This window comes from Zeus faber (genome assembly GCF_960531495.2).
Source record: "Zeus faber genome assembly, chromosome: 10".
NCBI lineage: Eukaryota > Metazoa > Chordata > Actinopteri > Zeiformes > Zeidae > Zeus > Zeus faber.
In genome coordinates, this window is record NC_137199.1 from 23,888,425 (window position 1) to 23,904,706 (window position 16,282).

The following is a 16,282-nucleotide window of genomic DNA, read 5'->3' on the forward strand; positions in this document are numbered from 1 at the left end:
GATGGATGGATGGACGGATAGATAGATAGATAGATAGATAGATAGATAGATAGATAGATAGATAGATAGATAGATAGATAGATAGATAGATAGATAGATAGATAGATAGATAGATAGATAGATAGATAGATAGATAGATAGATAGATATGAATAAATAGAACGAATTGGCAATAGAGCCTATGCAATAAACCTTAAAAATAACTAGAACAATCGGCAGTATACAATAAACCCTGAAATAGAAAAAGGAATAATGGCATAAACAATAAACAGAAAAATACAGTAAACAATAAATCAACAATTGAATTGACCAATAATTAACATTCTGACAGTGTTAAGCGGCCAATAACATTTATCCCACACATGATCAATAAGAAGGGAGGAGAAAAGCATCGACTGCGTATTTTCTGTTCGTGTTATAATTTGTGACGTCAGTTTTACTCGCGCAAATCCACAGCAGCGCCCGTTCCCACCGTGTCCGCTACTTGAGCGCCGCGCCACGTTCCCATCCGGGCATTATGAACCTTTCCGGTGACGTCACAAACCCGGAAGTTTGGATTTCACGACCGCTGTTGTTGACCAGGCCCCTCAACAATAGTGTTTATTGATGCCAAAGCCGTTGGCACTGATCTTTACCACACTATCGTCCGAGTTTCACCTTAACCTATGAGGCAACTGGCTGTAAATTCGCCGACGAACCTATTTCTAAGGTGGGAATCTTAGCAAGGTAGCTAACGCGAGAAGGCTAGCTGTTTATGGAGTAGATGGCGATGGGCTTTACATTGAGCCAGCACAGCTGATACAGTGAGGTTAACGTGTTGTATATAGTTGCTCGTAGCGTGTTGGAGGAACGTTAAGGTAAGGGAGTGTCTGTCGCCCTGATTCTGGTTTTAGCTTTGTGTAGTTTTTATATTTTTTAATTGTCTATTGACTTTTTTTTTTTTCTATTTCAAACGTTTTACAATTTCTATAGGGCCAAGAATGCTTTGTTGTGGTCGCCTGTTTGTTCTGGTGTACGCTGCTTAAGTATCTATATAGTCTCATTAAATCTGTTTGTTTACACTTTACTGCAACACAATTTATCCCCTGGTACATTCTTGTCTCCTTCAAGATGGCAGTGGAACTGGATGTTTTCGTGGGCAACACGACTATCATGGACGAAGAAGTTTACCAGCTGTGGCTGGATGGCTACACAGGTACGGGTCACACTTGCTCCAGTACATTGTACACACTCCTTGTCAGTGGGGATATAAGTTGATAGCACAGAGCCAAGCAATGCTTTGGATAAAATAACCTTTTACTGTATTGCGGTTGTGGTGTCAACAGGCATTAACGTGCCCACTTTTCCAGGGTAATTTCATGACACCTCGTAAGAAAGGCAGACAAACAAATATTCCCTTCAAGCCAGGAAGCGTCATGGCGCCTTTTTACTTCTACCCACTTAAACAGTGAACGATGCGGTTAAGGTACGCATGGGTGGCGGGGTGATGGAGGAGTGTGAGGCAAGTGCAGACGTTCTGCTGAGCGACACCATGGACCAGTATAGAACCTTCCAGATGTGTGAGCGTCTCCTTTACAGTCCAGCCAAGCTAGCCAACCAACTGCTGTTCCAGATCCCACCGCATCGACAGACCATGCTCATTGAGAGGTTTGGGGGCTGCACTTGTGTTCCCTTATCTTGTCTTGATCAGAATGTGTACTGTATCTCTCTTTTAATGCTAGACATGAATATTTCATAGTGATTTTTTTATGTATTTGTGACAAAATTTGCTTGGTGCATTCAACTTAACTAAACTTTCAGCTATCTTTGTCATTGGCTCACTTTATTATCTCAGCGTGTTTAGACTATCTGCACTCAATTCCATGTTTGTTCACATGCATTCATGTACAGCTCAAGAATTATCAAGCATACTCCTCGGTTCTCTTTTTATGGAAGAGCCCAAAATATAGGAGTAAACGTGTTTTGTTTTTTTTTGTTTTTTTTCTCCCTCTGTATCCATGTATAGATATTATGCGTTTGATGATGTGTTTATCCGGGAGGTCTTGGGGAAGAAACTCTCAAAAGGGACAAAGAAGGACTTGGACGATGTCAGTGCAAAGACAGGCGTCACACTGAAGAGTTGCAGACGACAGGTGGGTTCCGCAAATGGTTCTCAACGGTTGTCAATCATGTCATAATCCTTGTTATCATAACACAAATCTGGGCTTAGGTTGGTTCTACAAGATAGACAGTTTTTTTGTTTTTTTATGCTTATTTTCTATGTAGTCATGTTGAAAGTACACCAGATTATTATTATTTTTTAAGTACTAATCTTCTAATATTCTTTATCAATTTCAGTTTGACAACTTTAAACGGGTGTTTAAGGTTGTGGAAGAACTAAAGGGCCCCCTGGTGGAGAACATTCGTCAACATTTTCTTCTTTCTGACAAGCTAGCCAGGTAATGAATGAGCAAACGAAAAACCATGGATGTTTGTAAGCAAAAAGCATCCCCAAAACACTCACAGCCTCTTTTTTATTTACTTGGCCAGGCTTTGTAATGCTGCCTCTGTTTATTTCAGGGATTATGCTGCCATAGTTTTCTTTGCCAACAATCGTTTTGAGACGGGGAAGAGAAAGCTGCAGTATCTCGCATTCCAGGACTTTGCGTTCTGTGCTGGACAACTCATCAATAACTGGACAGTTGGAGCTGTTGGTGAGAGCGATTGCTTTTTTGCCCTAGAGCTGTGTTTTATTCAATATGGTTATACCATGTGCAGGGTTTTATTTGTTTTGAATGGACCATGACTGCATTTTAGTTTGTTTTTGCTTGTGATCAGTTTAAAGTGAAATTATAAATTAGTTTGTAATAATACACATTTGTTCAGATGAGCAAAATGAACCATGTCACTAATTGAGTGCACAATATTAAAAAGTACATAACTAATGAGAAAATATATATTTTTTTTATTTACAAAAGTAGAAAATGTGTTTTTGTGCATGTGTGATCATTTTACACAGTCCAAACAGCAAAAACAGCAAAACATTCTTTGTTGGCAGTAGAGCTGTCACAATTATTACATTATCGCCTGATTGCAATTATTTGAGCTCATCACAATCAGTCTGCAAAAGTCGTTAGATTCCGTTTTCATCCGAATGCCAAGGCAATTTTAAACTAATGTTTTTAACTAATGTTAAATGTGTTTTAAATGTGAATTGGTTTCCATCAGTTGGGTTAATGAAAATTAACTGTCTGAATTTTTGTGTATATTTATAGGCTCATGAATAAAAGACAATTAAATAATTTGTATGACAATTACTCAACTAAAATGTCTGTCAACTTAAAAGGGGACAAAATTGTCAAACAATTTATCATAAAAGTTAGATTTAATGTGTGATGGTGTTTGTCTTGCTCTACATCTTAGATAACATGGTCGACGACATGGATGTAGATCTGGACAAAGAATTTTTACAAGAACTCAAAGAACTGAAGATTTTAATCACTGACAAGGATCTCTTGGATCAACACAAAAGGTAATTTAAGATGATACATTTTGTGCTTGATTGCGAAAAAAAAATGCTTGTTTTATTAGTTTAAAACTTGATTCCTTGTTTCCTAATAAAATGTATAATAAGATGTAAAGTCTCTGAAATGAATTCCCCTGCCCTCAATCACTTTCTCTCTCTCCAGTCTGGTTTGCACGGCTCTCAGAGGAAAAACTAAAGCATTTAATGAGATGGAGGCGAACTTCAAGGTGAGAAGTGTCACATTCCCTGCTGTATTGTTATGTGTACTATTCTTAAAACAGTATCAAAATTATTAAACGATTAAAAATGCTTGTTTTCCTCAGAATCTTTCCAGGGGTCTTGTCAACATCGCTGCAAAGCTCACCAATACAAAAGATGTCAGAGATTTTTTCATTGACCTGGTGGAGAAGGTACATCTTCTAGATTCACGTTGTCTGGGTGTTAAAAGAGTACATTTGATGCGAGGGGCGGTGGCCCTCACTTTAATGCTGCCTATGAGACCTTTCAATAAAACCCCAACCCCTGTTCCTTTTCCACTCTAGTTTATTGAACCCTGCCGCTCAGACCGGTGGACAGCTGCAGACATGAGACTCTACCTCACCCACTACACCAACTCCGCGCACATACTCGACACATTCAAGTGAGTTCATTTATCCGTGGTTCCGAGCAGCACCACGGGGAGTGCACGTCGTCGAGCTTTCCAGCGTGAAGCCACGCTATTCAGACTGGGGCCGCTTGTGTTCAAAAACTTGTGCTTTAAGGTTAAACTGATTATCCAGAGGAGCTTTTAAAAAAAAAAAAAAGATGCCTGGGATTTTGACATCCCTTCCACCAGTGGGTGTCACCCTATCTCGCCACTAATTTCTTAGACTGTAGTTACCTTGTTTCTCGCGCAGCCACTCAGGAATGTACTTAATGGTTTACACAACCCGGCACCACTACACAAAAGTGATATTCATCTCAAAACCTTATTAAAAGAAACATTGACCCCCATTACGCTGTGTGAACAAAGATTACTTCATTTATTCGTTTCACCAGGATTTTATACAGTAATAACAAGTTGTCATTAGACATACAGTACAGTCTCTCTTTGCTCTGTGTATTTACAGTTTGCTCTCTCTCTTTCTCTTGCTCTCCCTCAGACACCAGGCGGTATGGGACAGATATATGGGCGTTGTCAAAAGCTGTATCTTCAAAATGTACCACGACTGACAAAGTTTCTTCTCTTCTCACCTCATCCCAGCTGTTCTGTTTGCTAGCTCTTTGTTACAGTATTCCTTCCATTTTTAGTCTCTAGATTTTAGATCATACTTTCCGTGCTCTGCTCTTTGATAATGGTGACAAATTCTGTCTAGACTCAAGCCCCTACACAAAAACTACCCCCGAGAACCAGTTCCCTTTGCACTGAATGTATATTTTTTTGTAAATAAAATCAACCTATTTATGTGAGTCTTTGATTTTTGTAATACAATTTGATTGTTTTTTTTGTCTTTGTGGAAGATTCTTTTAAAGGAGAGGTTTTTTTTTTTTTTTGGTTTTTTTAAAGAGATGAAAAATGATTTTGTTAGTGAGATTGTGATTAATTGTTTTGAATTCCATAGTAGACGTTATCGTTTTGTCAATACAGGTTTAAAGTTTTACAGTGTGTATATATATATATATATATATATATAGTCTCTTATGGCTTAGTCTCAATGCTGATATTAAATACTTTGGATTGTCTTAATATGGCGTGGGGCCACATTGATAATGCTGATCTGTATATTTCCCACAGATGGAAGAAGTTACTACTCCTTTTGGCATGCAAGCGGCTGGTGGTGTTATCTACAACATACACAAAAGCTTAAATTAACCAACATCATGTCAAGATAATATAGTAAAAACACTCTTTCAATGCCACCTGTAGCGGTGTGCATTGATTTGGACCAGCAGTGTCTAGAAGTCATCACATCTTACATTATCTAGAAGTTCTGGAGAATTCATTCAGCTTTCAAAGTGTGGTGTGCCTGTGTGTGGCCGTGGGGAGAGAGCCACAGCCTGGGGGGGCCACAAGTGGTCAGGTTGAGGGGGGTACTGTGTCATTGTGATTTTTAACAAGGATCCCCCCCCCCTCCTCCCCCTGTAATGACAGCTGTCATCTCTCTCAACCGCCAGAACCACAAAACACACAAACACATTTGGGACTAATTGAAGGGTTTTGTGCTAAAACACCATAGATATATTCCTTTGCTTGGGGTGGGGATTTGTGACCACATGGTCATTGCCTAAGGTTAATAAACACAAAGTTTAAATTACTATGAGAATGTCTATTTCAGAAATCAAAGTATTATAACTCTGTCTCTTCATATTCGTATATATATATTACAGTGTGTGTGTGTGTGTGTATGAATATGTATGTGGAGAGAAATACAGAGAATAGTATGAATACTATTTGTGCTGTAAGTTTTAGGTCCTGGAATAGTAATGGTAGATTGTCCAAAACCCTTCCACTTGTCCAGTAAAATGAGCTCCTACTTTTCTCCTTCTCCCTCTTTCACTCCCTTGCTTCATCTCTATGTCGCTCTATTTTCCCCTCTCTCTCTCTCTCTCTCGCTCTCTCTCTCTCTCTCTCTCTCATTCTCTTCCACTCTGTAATTTTTGTCTACATTCCATTAACTTTCTCCGGCTATAAATATCCCTTATGTCAGATCGGACGAGAGCAAGGCAAAGTTAGCGGCTGAAGAGCGGTACGGAAAAGAGGAAAAAAGAAAGATGGCAGACTAAGTAGAGATAGATGGGGGGTAAATGGGGCAAGGCAGGGTAGGCTGGAGGCAGTTCGGGGGTGGGGGGTGGTTTAAATGAAACCAGGTGTGCTGTGTGACCAGTGAGAGGGGGCATGTGTGTGAATATGTGAGTTGTTGTTCCGCCTGCGTTTTGGATGGATTCGGAATTTCGGAATTTGGGCCGCAGACCAGGAATTTGCATCCTGGGGGGTCAGGGGGAAGGGAGGGTGGGGTGGGGTTGGGTGGGAGGTGGGGGGGGGGGGGGGGGGTTGGACTGTGGAGGATGGCTGTGCAGGGGGCCAGCGGGAGGGTGGGGGGGGGGGTAGGAATGGGCTGTCCCACTCTCCGCCCTCTCCCTCCTCCCTGTCTCTCTCTTTCTCTCCCTCCCTCCTCGCATGTGTTCAGCTGCTCCAGCTGTTGGTTTTGCCACTCACTCCCTCAGAGTCAGAGGAGCAGGACGGCCAAGGGACCACCTCCACATCCCACCTCACCAGGGACCTCCAGCGCGAAGGGCACAGAGCCACACCGGCCCCCGGGACGAAGAACAATACAAGACTTCAGAAGAATTCAGGCTTGTCTGTGAGTTCCCTGAAACGTCTTTAATGATTCATCTCCTGCGTGTGTGTGCCTGTGTGTTGTGTCAAGGCGTGAGCGGTTGAATGACTTGTTGAGTGTGATCGAACTATCTATCTCCATGGAGAGAGAAGCGGGGAAAGCAGAGAGCAGCCCTATTTGGGGTTTGGGGGCCAAACACATCTCGGTTACACCACCGCTCTGCTCTCTTGAACTTTGTTGCATTTGGCCCCTAACAAGGGTTGAGATAACGAGGCCTACGCTTATGTGTTTTTAGTTTTTTTTTTTTTTTTTTTTTTTTTCTTCGAAAGAGGAGTGGAGTGAGACAGCCTCGGAGAAAGCGCAGTGAGAATGAGTTAGTGTATGCATTACAAAATTATTTTCCTGGATATTTCACAACATGTCAAAACATCTATGTTACTCACTCCTTCCAGTTTAGCGTAAGTCACGGAGGAACGTGTCGGGCTGTGGCTCATTTTGGACGCATCTACAACCAAAGGCAAAACACCAAATATCAACCAGGGGAAACAGGTGGCACACGAGATATGCACACACTCAAAACACACCCAGAATCAACCTTACACAACTCAAATGACAGTGCAGCACACCACCTTACTATTCATTGAGAGACTAGTTATGTCTTGAGCAAATCATTGTTTTATCATGATCTACAGCATATAGCCCTAATAACACGTGACAGCCCCCGCCCCCTACGGTGTGAGGATGGAGTTGGAGAAACGACTCAGGTGGGATCACAAAAGAGTCTTCAGAACTGGCCTTGCTCCATTATCTAAGGCCGCTTCCCGTGCGTACAGTAACACAGTATATCGCTGTAATATACCTCAGAAATACTACCGGGAGATTAAAACAACTCCGGAGCAGCCAGTCGCAGGACTCAGACCACAGCGGTAACAAACCCCGGCTTCACCCAAGGGGGCTGTAGTGTTGTACAGCTGCTCCATGCACCACTAGCTGTGTGTACACTAGGATATAAATCATAATTTATCTGTTTTCATGAGTTTTTCCTGTTCCATCTGAGTGTCTGTGTCTGTGTGTGTATGGTCAGGCTGAACGTCTCTTTTACTTGTCCACATAAGTTACAAATATCTTGCTTGTTGCATTCTGCTGACCGTACGAACTGGGAGGTAAACACACTTTTGGGACGGCGGTCAGCCAGAATACACTGTCGGGTTGTATTGTCGTGTTACGAACACATCTGATGGCGACACAGTGAGATATTATTTATTGTGTTTTGATATTTAGAAATAATCATCGTTATCCTCTAAGTGCCGGTTGAGAGTAGTCGATGAGCGTAGCCTAGCCCAGACACACTACCACAATGCGTTGAGTCACCGCCTACACGGTGGAGGGAGATGAGACATTGGGAGAAGAGTGACCGGAGAGCTTGACCCCGGTTGTCCTGTTCAGCGAACCGTGTGTGTGTGTGGGGTTTCCCAAAATCCGATACTCTGGGAAGCACTGCCATGGCAGGGCATCCCAGCTGAGAAACGGAGCCCACATCCTTGCCGCGGGCATTCCAGAGGTCCACCGCTCCTTGGACTCTAGCGGCGTCGGGGCAGCTCCGCTTTACCGCCACCCGCCCACCCACTCCCCGGCCGGGACCCAGCGAGAGGCTGGACCCTAGACTGGTGGTCAGTTTGTTTTTCGGGTTGGTTTTAGGGCAGCATTTTTTTGCAAGTTGTAAGGGGGCCCTGGGTGCCAACTCGGACACTAGAAAAGTCACATACTGCGGGTGCCTGATTGCAAGGTGGGACGTGTTATCGTCTGCGAGGGCGTGTTCCGCCTCCAGTTTCCCACACAAAGGTCACGGATGGTGTGTGCTGTCATGCACCAGGCATTTGAGTGTCACTCTGCGGCCCAAAGTGTGAGATATAACAATAAGCATTGCTTACAATGTGGCCTTGGAGGCCGCATGAGACTGCGCGTGTATGCACGTAGACACATCAGGAAGGCAATGATTATACCTTTCCTGCCTCCTCCTGCCCGTATTTTGACTGGAGTATTGCTGACTTTGCAAGCAACACTTTCTCAGAAGTTTTATTACTTGATGTGGCCCATTTTCTTCTCCGCCTTGCCACGCTCTGGATGAGCTGGAATAGATGATCCGTCTATATTTAGGCTCTACTTAAAGAGTCGTACTTTCTCTCCAAAAATACCAAATGAAAGATGGCTGAACCTCTCTCTCGGGAGCAAAGCCCGAGCCTGTGTGCCCAAATAATATGGGATACACTCAACCCACTCCAAGAAACACTCAAAAAAAAAAAAAAAAAAGGTTTCTATCATGCGGGGAAACGCAAATGGAGTTAAAGCTTGTCTCAGAGACTAAAGCAGCTGAACGGGCGACAAGGTATGTCAGGCTGAAAAACAGGCAGCTAATTGCCAAGATTTATGTGCTCACGGAGGCGATACTCTGAAGCGCAGGGGACTGAGCCTGCAGAGGCAGCGCTCGACACGGCCCTCGTTCCAACAAGCCGGAGTGTGCCAGTCTCCCGACACAGAGGCCTGTTTGTGGAGAGCTAATACGAAAGTATTTCAGTCTTGTTGACTTTGTTATTTTCAGCACAGGGATGGACTACGTCATTATGTTTATGTTTTCACCTGTTGGAGCCGTTCCTTCTATTCATTCTTGTCGGGGGTTTAAACACTTTTCTTTCGTTGGCAAACCGTGAATGAAACCCCCCCGAATCTGGCCCTCTGAGCTCTCACTGACTCCCTTAAACGCCGTCTCCGTCAATTGATGGATTTTGGCGACTGCGGCTCCCTTAACGCGCAGAGGCCTCCGCGGCAACATTCGGCGTTGCACGGGGGTAAAAGGATTTTCGTGATTCGGAAGGTTTTGGTTTTTTCGTTTGTTTTGTTTTTTTCCCCACAAACCATTTCTAAGTGTCTTCTCCCGCCCTGTCGCCTTCTCATTACACAGAACCGGATTTCACGTGGCTGCTCTTCGCACCAACCGACTCCATCCGCGACTGAGGCAACGCTACCCATCCAACGGCTGTGCGTGCGTGCGTGTGTGCGTGCGTGCGTGTGTGTGTGTGTGTGTGTGTGTGCGTGCGTGTGAGTGTGTGTGCACGCGTGCGTTTATGTCTGTGTGTTTGTTGTGTTTACAGGTTTTCGTCGCCTCTCTTCGACTTGTCAGTTTGCGAGCATGCAGGGTGCGTGTGTGACTACTTTATGCGTTTGCGTGTGTGTGTTCGTGCTCCTTCGAAGTGCCGTCTCACAGCCACCAAAAGAAGGTGACACCTACACGGTAAGGGGGCGGGAGGGCCGGGGTGGAATCTGCCTGTCTCTCTTTCCCGCTATCTGTCTCTTTCTCTCTACCATTTGCCCTTCCACCTCTTTTACACCCTCTCTCCCTTTCCTCCGCGTACGTCGCCCGTCAGTGTTATTTGTAGATTTTCTGTCAAAGCTTAAAGTGGTAATCCATCAGATCATCTGTGTTGGGTGGATAGCCGCTTACTTGGGTGGATAGCCGCTTACAAATCCCAGAATTCCGTTTCGAAACTGCAACTTTTTTTTTTTTCAACATCCGCGTCACCCTCATCTCACTCCAATAGGTTTTAAAAGATTCTCGAAAGCATGCCCCCTTCTGATCGATTGTTCTTTTTTTTCTTCGGACCCCGCCACCAACAATGGAAACGGCATATAGGGGAGGAGACCATGCATAACGCAAATACATTCAATGGCTGTTTCTTAAAAAGTACCAACTAGATAGATGTGGGATATGGGATAAATACATCAACCATGCGATTTTTTAAAGAAAACAATCTTACGGATTTTTCCACTTTAAAGTGTCTTTGGTTTAGTGGGCTCTGATTCCCTGTCTTCTACTTTGCAACACTTTTATCACAGCCTTTTGCCCAATTGCCCTATTCTGACACACGTCCCTTTTTGTTTTTCCATGTTGTGTTCAGTGTTCACCCATGTTTTTTCAATGTCGATAATGCAGGGAAACAAGTGTCCTCCTGACTTTTTTCTTTACATGTAATACTTTCGGAAATACATATTGCATACAGAATATATGGCATAGGGAATATATGCTGTATATATAGGCAACTATCTGGCTCAGATATAATATAAACACATTTCTCTCTCTGAAACTCTTGATTACCCTTTATTATTTTTTGCAGGAATGCACAGACGGCTATCAATGGGATCCTCAGACTCATCACTGCAAAGGTAAAGCTCTTATCTTGCCCGGAGCCTTTCTACAAGTAGATCCTTTAAACTCTGCTGCTTTAACTGTCAAATAGCAACATACATTTGTTGTATGTTTTTTTTTTTAATCATTAAGATTACTTTGGTTAAGGTATTCCACATTGTGCTCTTCCACTCCAGATTTCTTTCAGTCAGTCCTCAGGAGATACTTTGTGCTCCTCATGGTCAGTGATGTCATTGCCCTCTGCCTCCTGTCCCATCCTTGTTCTGCTCCCATCAGACATAAATGAGTGTGAGACCATCCCGGACGCCTGCAAGGGGGAGATGAAGTGCTTCAACCACTACGGAGGTTACCTGTGCCTCCCCCGCTCGGCCTCGGTCATCCCGGCCCCGGAGCCCTCGAGCACGCCCGCCGTCAACGAGCCCTTCAACCCCTGCCCCCTGGGCTACGAGCCCGAGGGAGACAGCTGTGTGGGTGGGTGTCTGCTGGAGGCAGCGGTGAAGGGCAGCTGGGGGTTAAAGGTGGACAGGTGGCCAAGGAAACTAGCTATCATTGTGTGTGTGTGTGTGTGTGTGTGTGTGTGTGTGTGTGTGTGTGTGTGTGTGTGTGTGTGTGTGTTTGTGTTTGTGTGTGTGTTTGTTTGCATGAGGGCATTGTCAAAGCGTTCAGACTTTTAGGGGACAGGTGGCCATAGCAGGTGTTTGGACCGGGAGTGGGCTGGTGTGGTGTGATCTGTGTGGGTGTGAGTGAGCGCTAGTCTGCGGGGGGTGGACGGAGAGTGTTGAAATTTAGAGATTTCACACAGGGACAGCTGCTCAGTTTTGTATGTGGGCCTTGTGGTGAGAAAGCTATTTGTTCTTGAGTTCTTGGGGGCTGTAGGTGTTGAGGAGAGCATGAGACAGCCATAATGATTCAATAGAATGCAGCATTCTCAGCTGTCGGGTTCAAATTGAGGGGGTTGTAGTAGCCATAGCAGTGTTCTGCTGTCTGATTTACTTATCTCCTCTGTCTGTAATAATGTGACGTGTTAATGCACATTAATGTCAATGTTTACACATCTTGTTATCATGTCATTTCACATGCACAGATGTGAATGAGTGCGAGCAGGATGAGCATGACTGCCAGCCCAGCCAGGAGTGCATCAACACGCAGGGGGCCTTCACCTGCCAGTGCCCAGATGGCTACCGCAAGGTTGGAACGGAGTGCATCGGTAAGGCAATCTTTACCCCTGGTGCAGCTAGACAAGAAGTGTGATTTATTGCTATGGCTTTGGTTGAGCTTAGTCACGGTTCTGCGGATTTGTTGAATACGGGTGTCTTCCCCCCCCCCCCACTGTATTAACACTGTTTTCCCCTCATGACTCAGACATTGACGAGTGCAGGTACAGGTACTGCCAACACCGCTGTGTCAATGTCCCTGGCTCCTTCGCTTGCCAGTGTGAGCCTGGATTCCAGCTGGCAGGCAACAACCGATCCTGCGTCGGTGAGTTGATATGTCACACAATAGCAGGAAAAGTTGCTTACAGACGTTTGGATGGTCAGTGACATTTACATTCTTTTTAGATGTGAACGAATGTGACATGGGAGCTCCCTGCTCACAGAGGTGCTACAACACCTACGGAACCTTCCTTTGTCGCTGTGACCAGGGATATGAGCTCGGACCGGACAGCTTAGTCTGCAATGGTAGATCCGTCTCTCACTGTCTATCATCTGGGACATTGCAGCATAACTCAGCACCGTTCGGAGTCGATAACGCTCTTGTCTTGTCTTTCCCGGTCCTGTCTTTTCAATGGATGGGCAGACATAGACGAGTGCAATTATTCCAGTTACCTTTGCCAGTACCAGTGCGTCAATATACCAGGGAAGTTCTCCTGCGTCTGCCCTGAAGGATACCAGCTGCTAGGCACACGGCTATGCCAGGGTAAGTAAAGGCAAAATGATGTTATGATGTATTCTGCTCTGTGTTACATATCAAACATAATTGACTTGTCTTTCTTGCCAGATGTGAATGAGTGTGAGACAGGCGAGCACCAGTGCACGGATGCACAGACGTGCATCAACATCCACGGAAGGTACCAGTGTGTCGACACCAAAAAATGCCAGGAGCCTTATGTGCAATTATCTGATAAGTAAGTGGCACCTACACAACACTGTATGCGAGCAAACCTATCTATACAAGCACGCTCACAAAAACACGTCAGCATACACCTTTTTCCTATTACGAGAAAATATGTGCTGGCCGAGGACCCAAAATATATTTACCCCCTTGTATGCAGCACGGGCTTAATTTGTACGATTACTCCCAATTACTTTTTCCATCTATTTTTTTTCCATCTATCCAGTTTTGCAACCTTTTCTGTTTGAATCCAGTCCAGTGCAATTAGAAAACTATTATAATTGTCAAACAAGTGAGGAATTGGTAACATATGTGAATGCCTATTAATACTACAAACATGAATGTGTTATGTAATAAAGGATATAGGAAAATGGCCACTGTTATTAGTTATTGAACCAGATTTAGGAACAGTTCTTTTTCCAGACAGATTGCATTACGCCCTCTGCTGGTCGATCTATGAACTTATTTTTATGTCGGTGCAAGTCCTAATTTACAGCCCAGTTTTAGTATGTAAAATAGAATGGCTATGATTAATAAACAGCAAATCATATTTTAAAGATTAAAAGGGTTCTATAATATGTACGAGTAATATGTATAGTCTCCAGTCTTTCAGTCTACCATAAGATTTGCATCGTCCTTTTCCACCAAATGCAAACTTGTGTCTTTTGGCCAGTTATTGTGCTGGGTGGATAACGTGGTTCTCTGCTCCGCCAGTGGGATTGGTCGCTGTGTGTGCCCAGTGACCAGCGCCGCCTGCCGAGACCTGCCCTTCTCCATCGTCCACCGATACATGAGCATCACCTCCGAGCGCTCGGTCCCATCCGACATCTTCCAGATCCTGGCCACCAGCGTGTCCTCGGGGGCCTACAACACCTTCCGCATCCGCTCTGGAGACGACAACAGTGACTTCTACATCAGGGTGAGTTTCTAGCGAGCTCGACACGGGTGGGGAAAACGCTAGGTTCAGAAAGTAAGAGAGCCCTGCCAAGTTTTTGTTCCAGCCACGCATTGATACAGCTGATTCCAACCTTATAGTAAATGGACCACTGAGTTGTCGCTAGTGGGCAAATCCACGTGTTGTCTCATCATCCCGGAGGGGAGTTTTACTTTCTGAACCTGGATCTCCACCTCTGGCCATCGGTCAGGGCTTTGCGACACATCAATCTAATATTGACGTTGTGATATGAGACTATGAGATTAAAATATCATCTTGGCTGTTGAAATATCACGATATGGATAAGGGTTGTCTTTGAGGCCGCATACAATAAAGTAATGCCATTTTCTGAACTTCATAAGACGTTCTAGTTGTTGTAATCAATTGAGGATTATATACTTGTTTGGCAAGACAGTGGCGTTTGGCCTCCAACTATCCCTCACCTGGAATCCTGGCCCTAACTTTCATTGCTATTTTTTTGGCAACATGGGTATATAATCATTTGGTAGCTCATGTCGTATTGACACCAGTGTCGTCTCCCGAAGAACCCAGTAGATCAGGGATATTCGCTTGGCTCTGTTGGGGGCCAGATTTTCGAGTTGATACCGGCTTAGGGGCCTGACAAATCCAACAAGCAGTTTTGATTGGTGACACTGTAGCTACACTTGTAAAAGAAAGGATTTACAAAAAAGCTAAAAATGAACTAATTTATTTCTAGATAATACATGGTCTTAGGTTTTCTATTCTTAATGCAGACTGTTTCTGTATAGTCATAGGGTTGCACTTGTAGGCCCTACAGGTATGCATTTATACGTGGGCCACATTTGGTCCACAGGCCGCCAGTTGAATGGGCCTGCTGTAGATCAACGCGCCAAAACTGTTTATAATGTATTTAACGACATATTAATATTGTAGACTGACAAAAGAGTATAAGTTTTTAAATTTTAATTGCTCGGCCTCAGGAGAGCCAGAGGCTTATAGACGACATCCCGAGTAACTCTCCTTCCGTCTCCCTCAGCAAATCAACAACATCAGTGCCATGCTGGTGCTGGCCCGAGCCGTGACCGGGCCCAGGGAGTACATGCTGGACTTGGAGATGATCTCCGTCAACCCACTGCTCAGCTACCAGACCAGCTCCGCCCTCAGACTCTCCATCTACGTGGGACCCTACACGTTTTAGAGAAGGCGGCAGCACCGGGGAACGAGGCGGAGAGGGGGCAATGCGGACGCAACGGAAACAGGTGGACAAAAAAATCAAAATAAAAAAGGGTGTAGAACAATACGCGGGTCCAGAGCGGTCGGAGCAGCTCAGGCCGTCACCGGGAGAAGACGCTACACGACGGCGAGCTGGAAAGCTGCACTTCTCTCCCATTCCTCACGTGGTAGAATATGAAGACAACACAATGCAGTCCTCGAGTGAAACGATAGCGTGTCACAGAGTGATAACAATTTAGTTCGGTCCAATGCTCCTTTTTTATTCTGTCTATTTGCTGCCGTCATTTTTCTTAGGATATTGTAAATCGTTCAGTGTTGACTTATTGTTGTTTTTTTTTTTTTTTTTTTTTTTTTTTTTTTTATATATATATATAGTGCATCCGTCCAACAGTGTTGTTCTGTGGTCGACGTACATGGAAGCTTAGTTTTTCTCTTCAGAGCAATCAACCAGATCTACCGTTCAGGGCAGGCACAAACCCCAAATAAAAGTACCACACTCTGTCATTTCCAAGGCATCCATATTCCTGTAATTTCTTTACGTGTCAGCTGCATTTCTCGATGATTGACATGAGCCAGTAACCACTCCAGACCAGACCTCTGCCTCCACTCCTCCACTCCTCCACTCCTCCATCCCTCTTCCATGCACAAGCTCCCACTCACGGCTGTCAGTGGTTCCTTCACGTCGCCGATGGTGTTGTATGTTTTTGACTTAAGATTTGACCCCTAATAAAAACAGTATACATTATCGTGTGTCCTTTCAACACTTCTTCCATGTCGTTCTGCACCACTGCACCGCCGGTCAATATATCGACATTTCCTGGAGTTTCACAGACAGGTGACCCCTCATTTGGAAGGTCTCAATCGATACAACCAATTGCTCAATCTGTATTGAAATCAGTGCAGCGGGAATATTTCAATTTGGGAGTCAGTTTACACCAGAGCTAACCTTGTCAGCTAATCAGCGATCTCTCGGTGGGACTTTACCTGCTTATTGGCAGT

The 16,282-nt window shown here is 44.4% G+C and overlaps 2 protein-coding genes across 2 annotated transcripts; both read left to right on the forward strand.

The window, feature by feature from the left end:
• The first annotated feature begins 561 nt into the window (after positions 1-561).
• On the forward strand, positions 562-4,936 carry fibpa (fibroblast growth factor (acidic) intracellular binding protein a). Its single transcript, XM_080007959.1, has 11 exons — positions 562-856; positions 1,110-1,194; positions 1,448-1,646; positions 2,005-2,131; positions 2,337-2,437; positions 2,559-2,692; positions 3,402-3,510; positions 3,668-3,731; positions 3,828-3,914; positions 4,047-4,144; positions 4,647-4,936. The coding sequence occupies exons 2-11, from the start codon at positions 1,110-1,112 to the stop codon at positions 4,714-4,716; spliced, it is 1,074 nt and encodes a 357-aa protein (XP_079864085.1). The 5' UTR covers positions 562-856; the 3' UTR covers positions 4,717-4,936.
• Positions 4,937-6,711: 1,775 nt separating this feature from the next.
• Positions 6,712-16,011, forward strand: efemp2a (EGF containing fibulin extracellular matrix protein 2a). The gene is made up of 12 exons (XM_080007921.1): positions 6,712-6,845; positions 9,781-9,857; positions 9,971-10,110; positions 10,991-11,039; positions 11,299-11,493; positions 12,107-12,229; positions 12,385-12,501; positions 12,582-12,701; positions 12,820-12,939; positions 13,021-13,147; positions 13,849-14,053; positions 15,087-16,011. Exons 3-12 carry the CDS (start codon positions 10,009-10,011, stop codon positions 15,246-15,248), a joined length of 1,320 nt encoding a protein of 439 aa, XP_079864047.1. The 5' UTR covers positions 6,712-6,845; positions 9,781-9,857; positions 9,971-10,008; the 3' UTR covers positions 15,249-16,011.
• Positions 16,012-16,282: the final 271 nt, after the last annotated feature.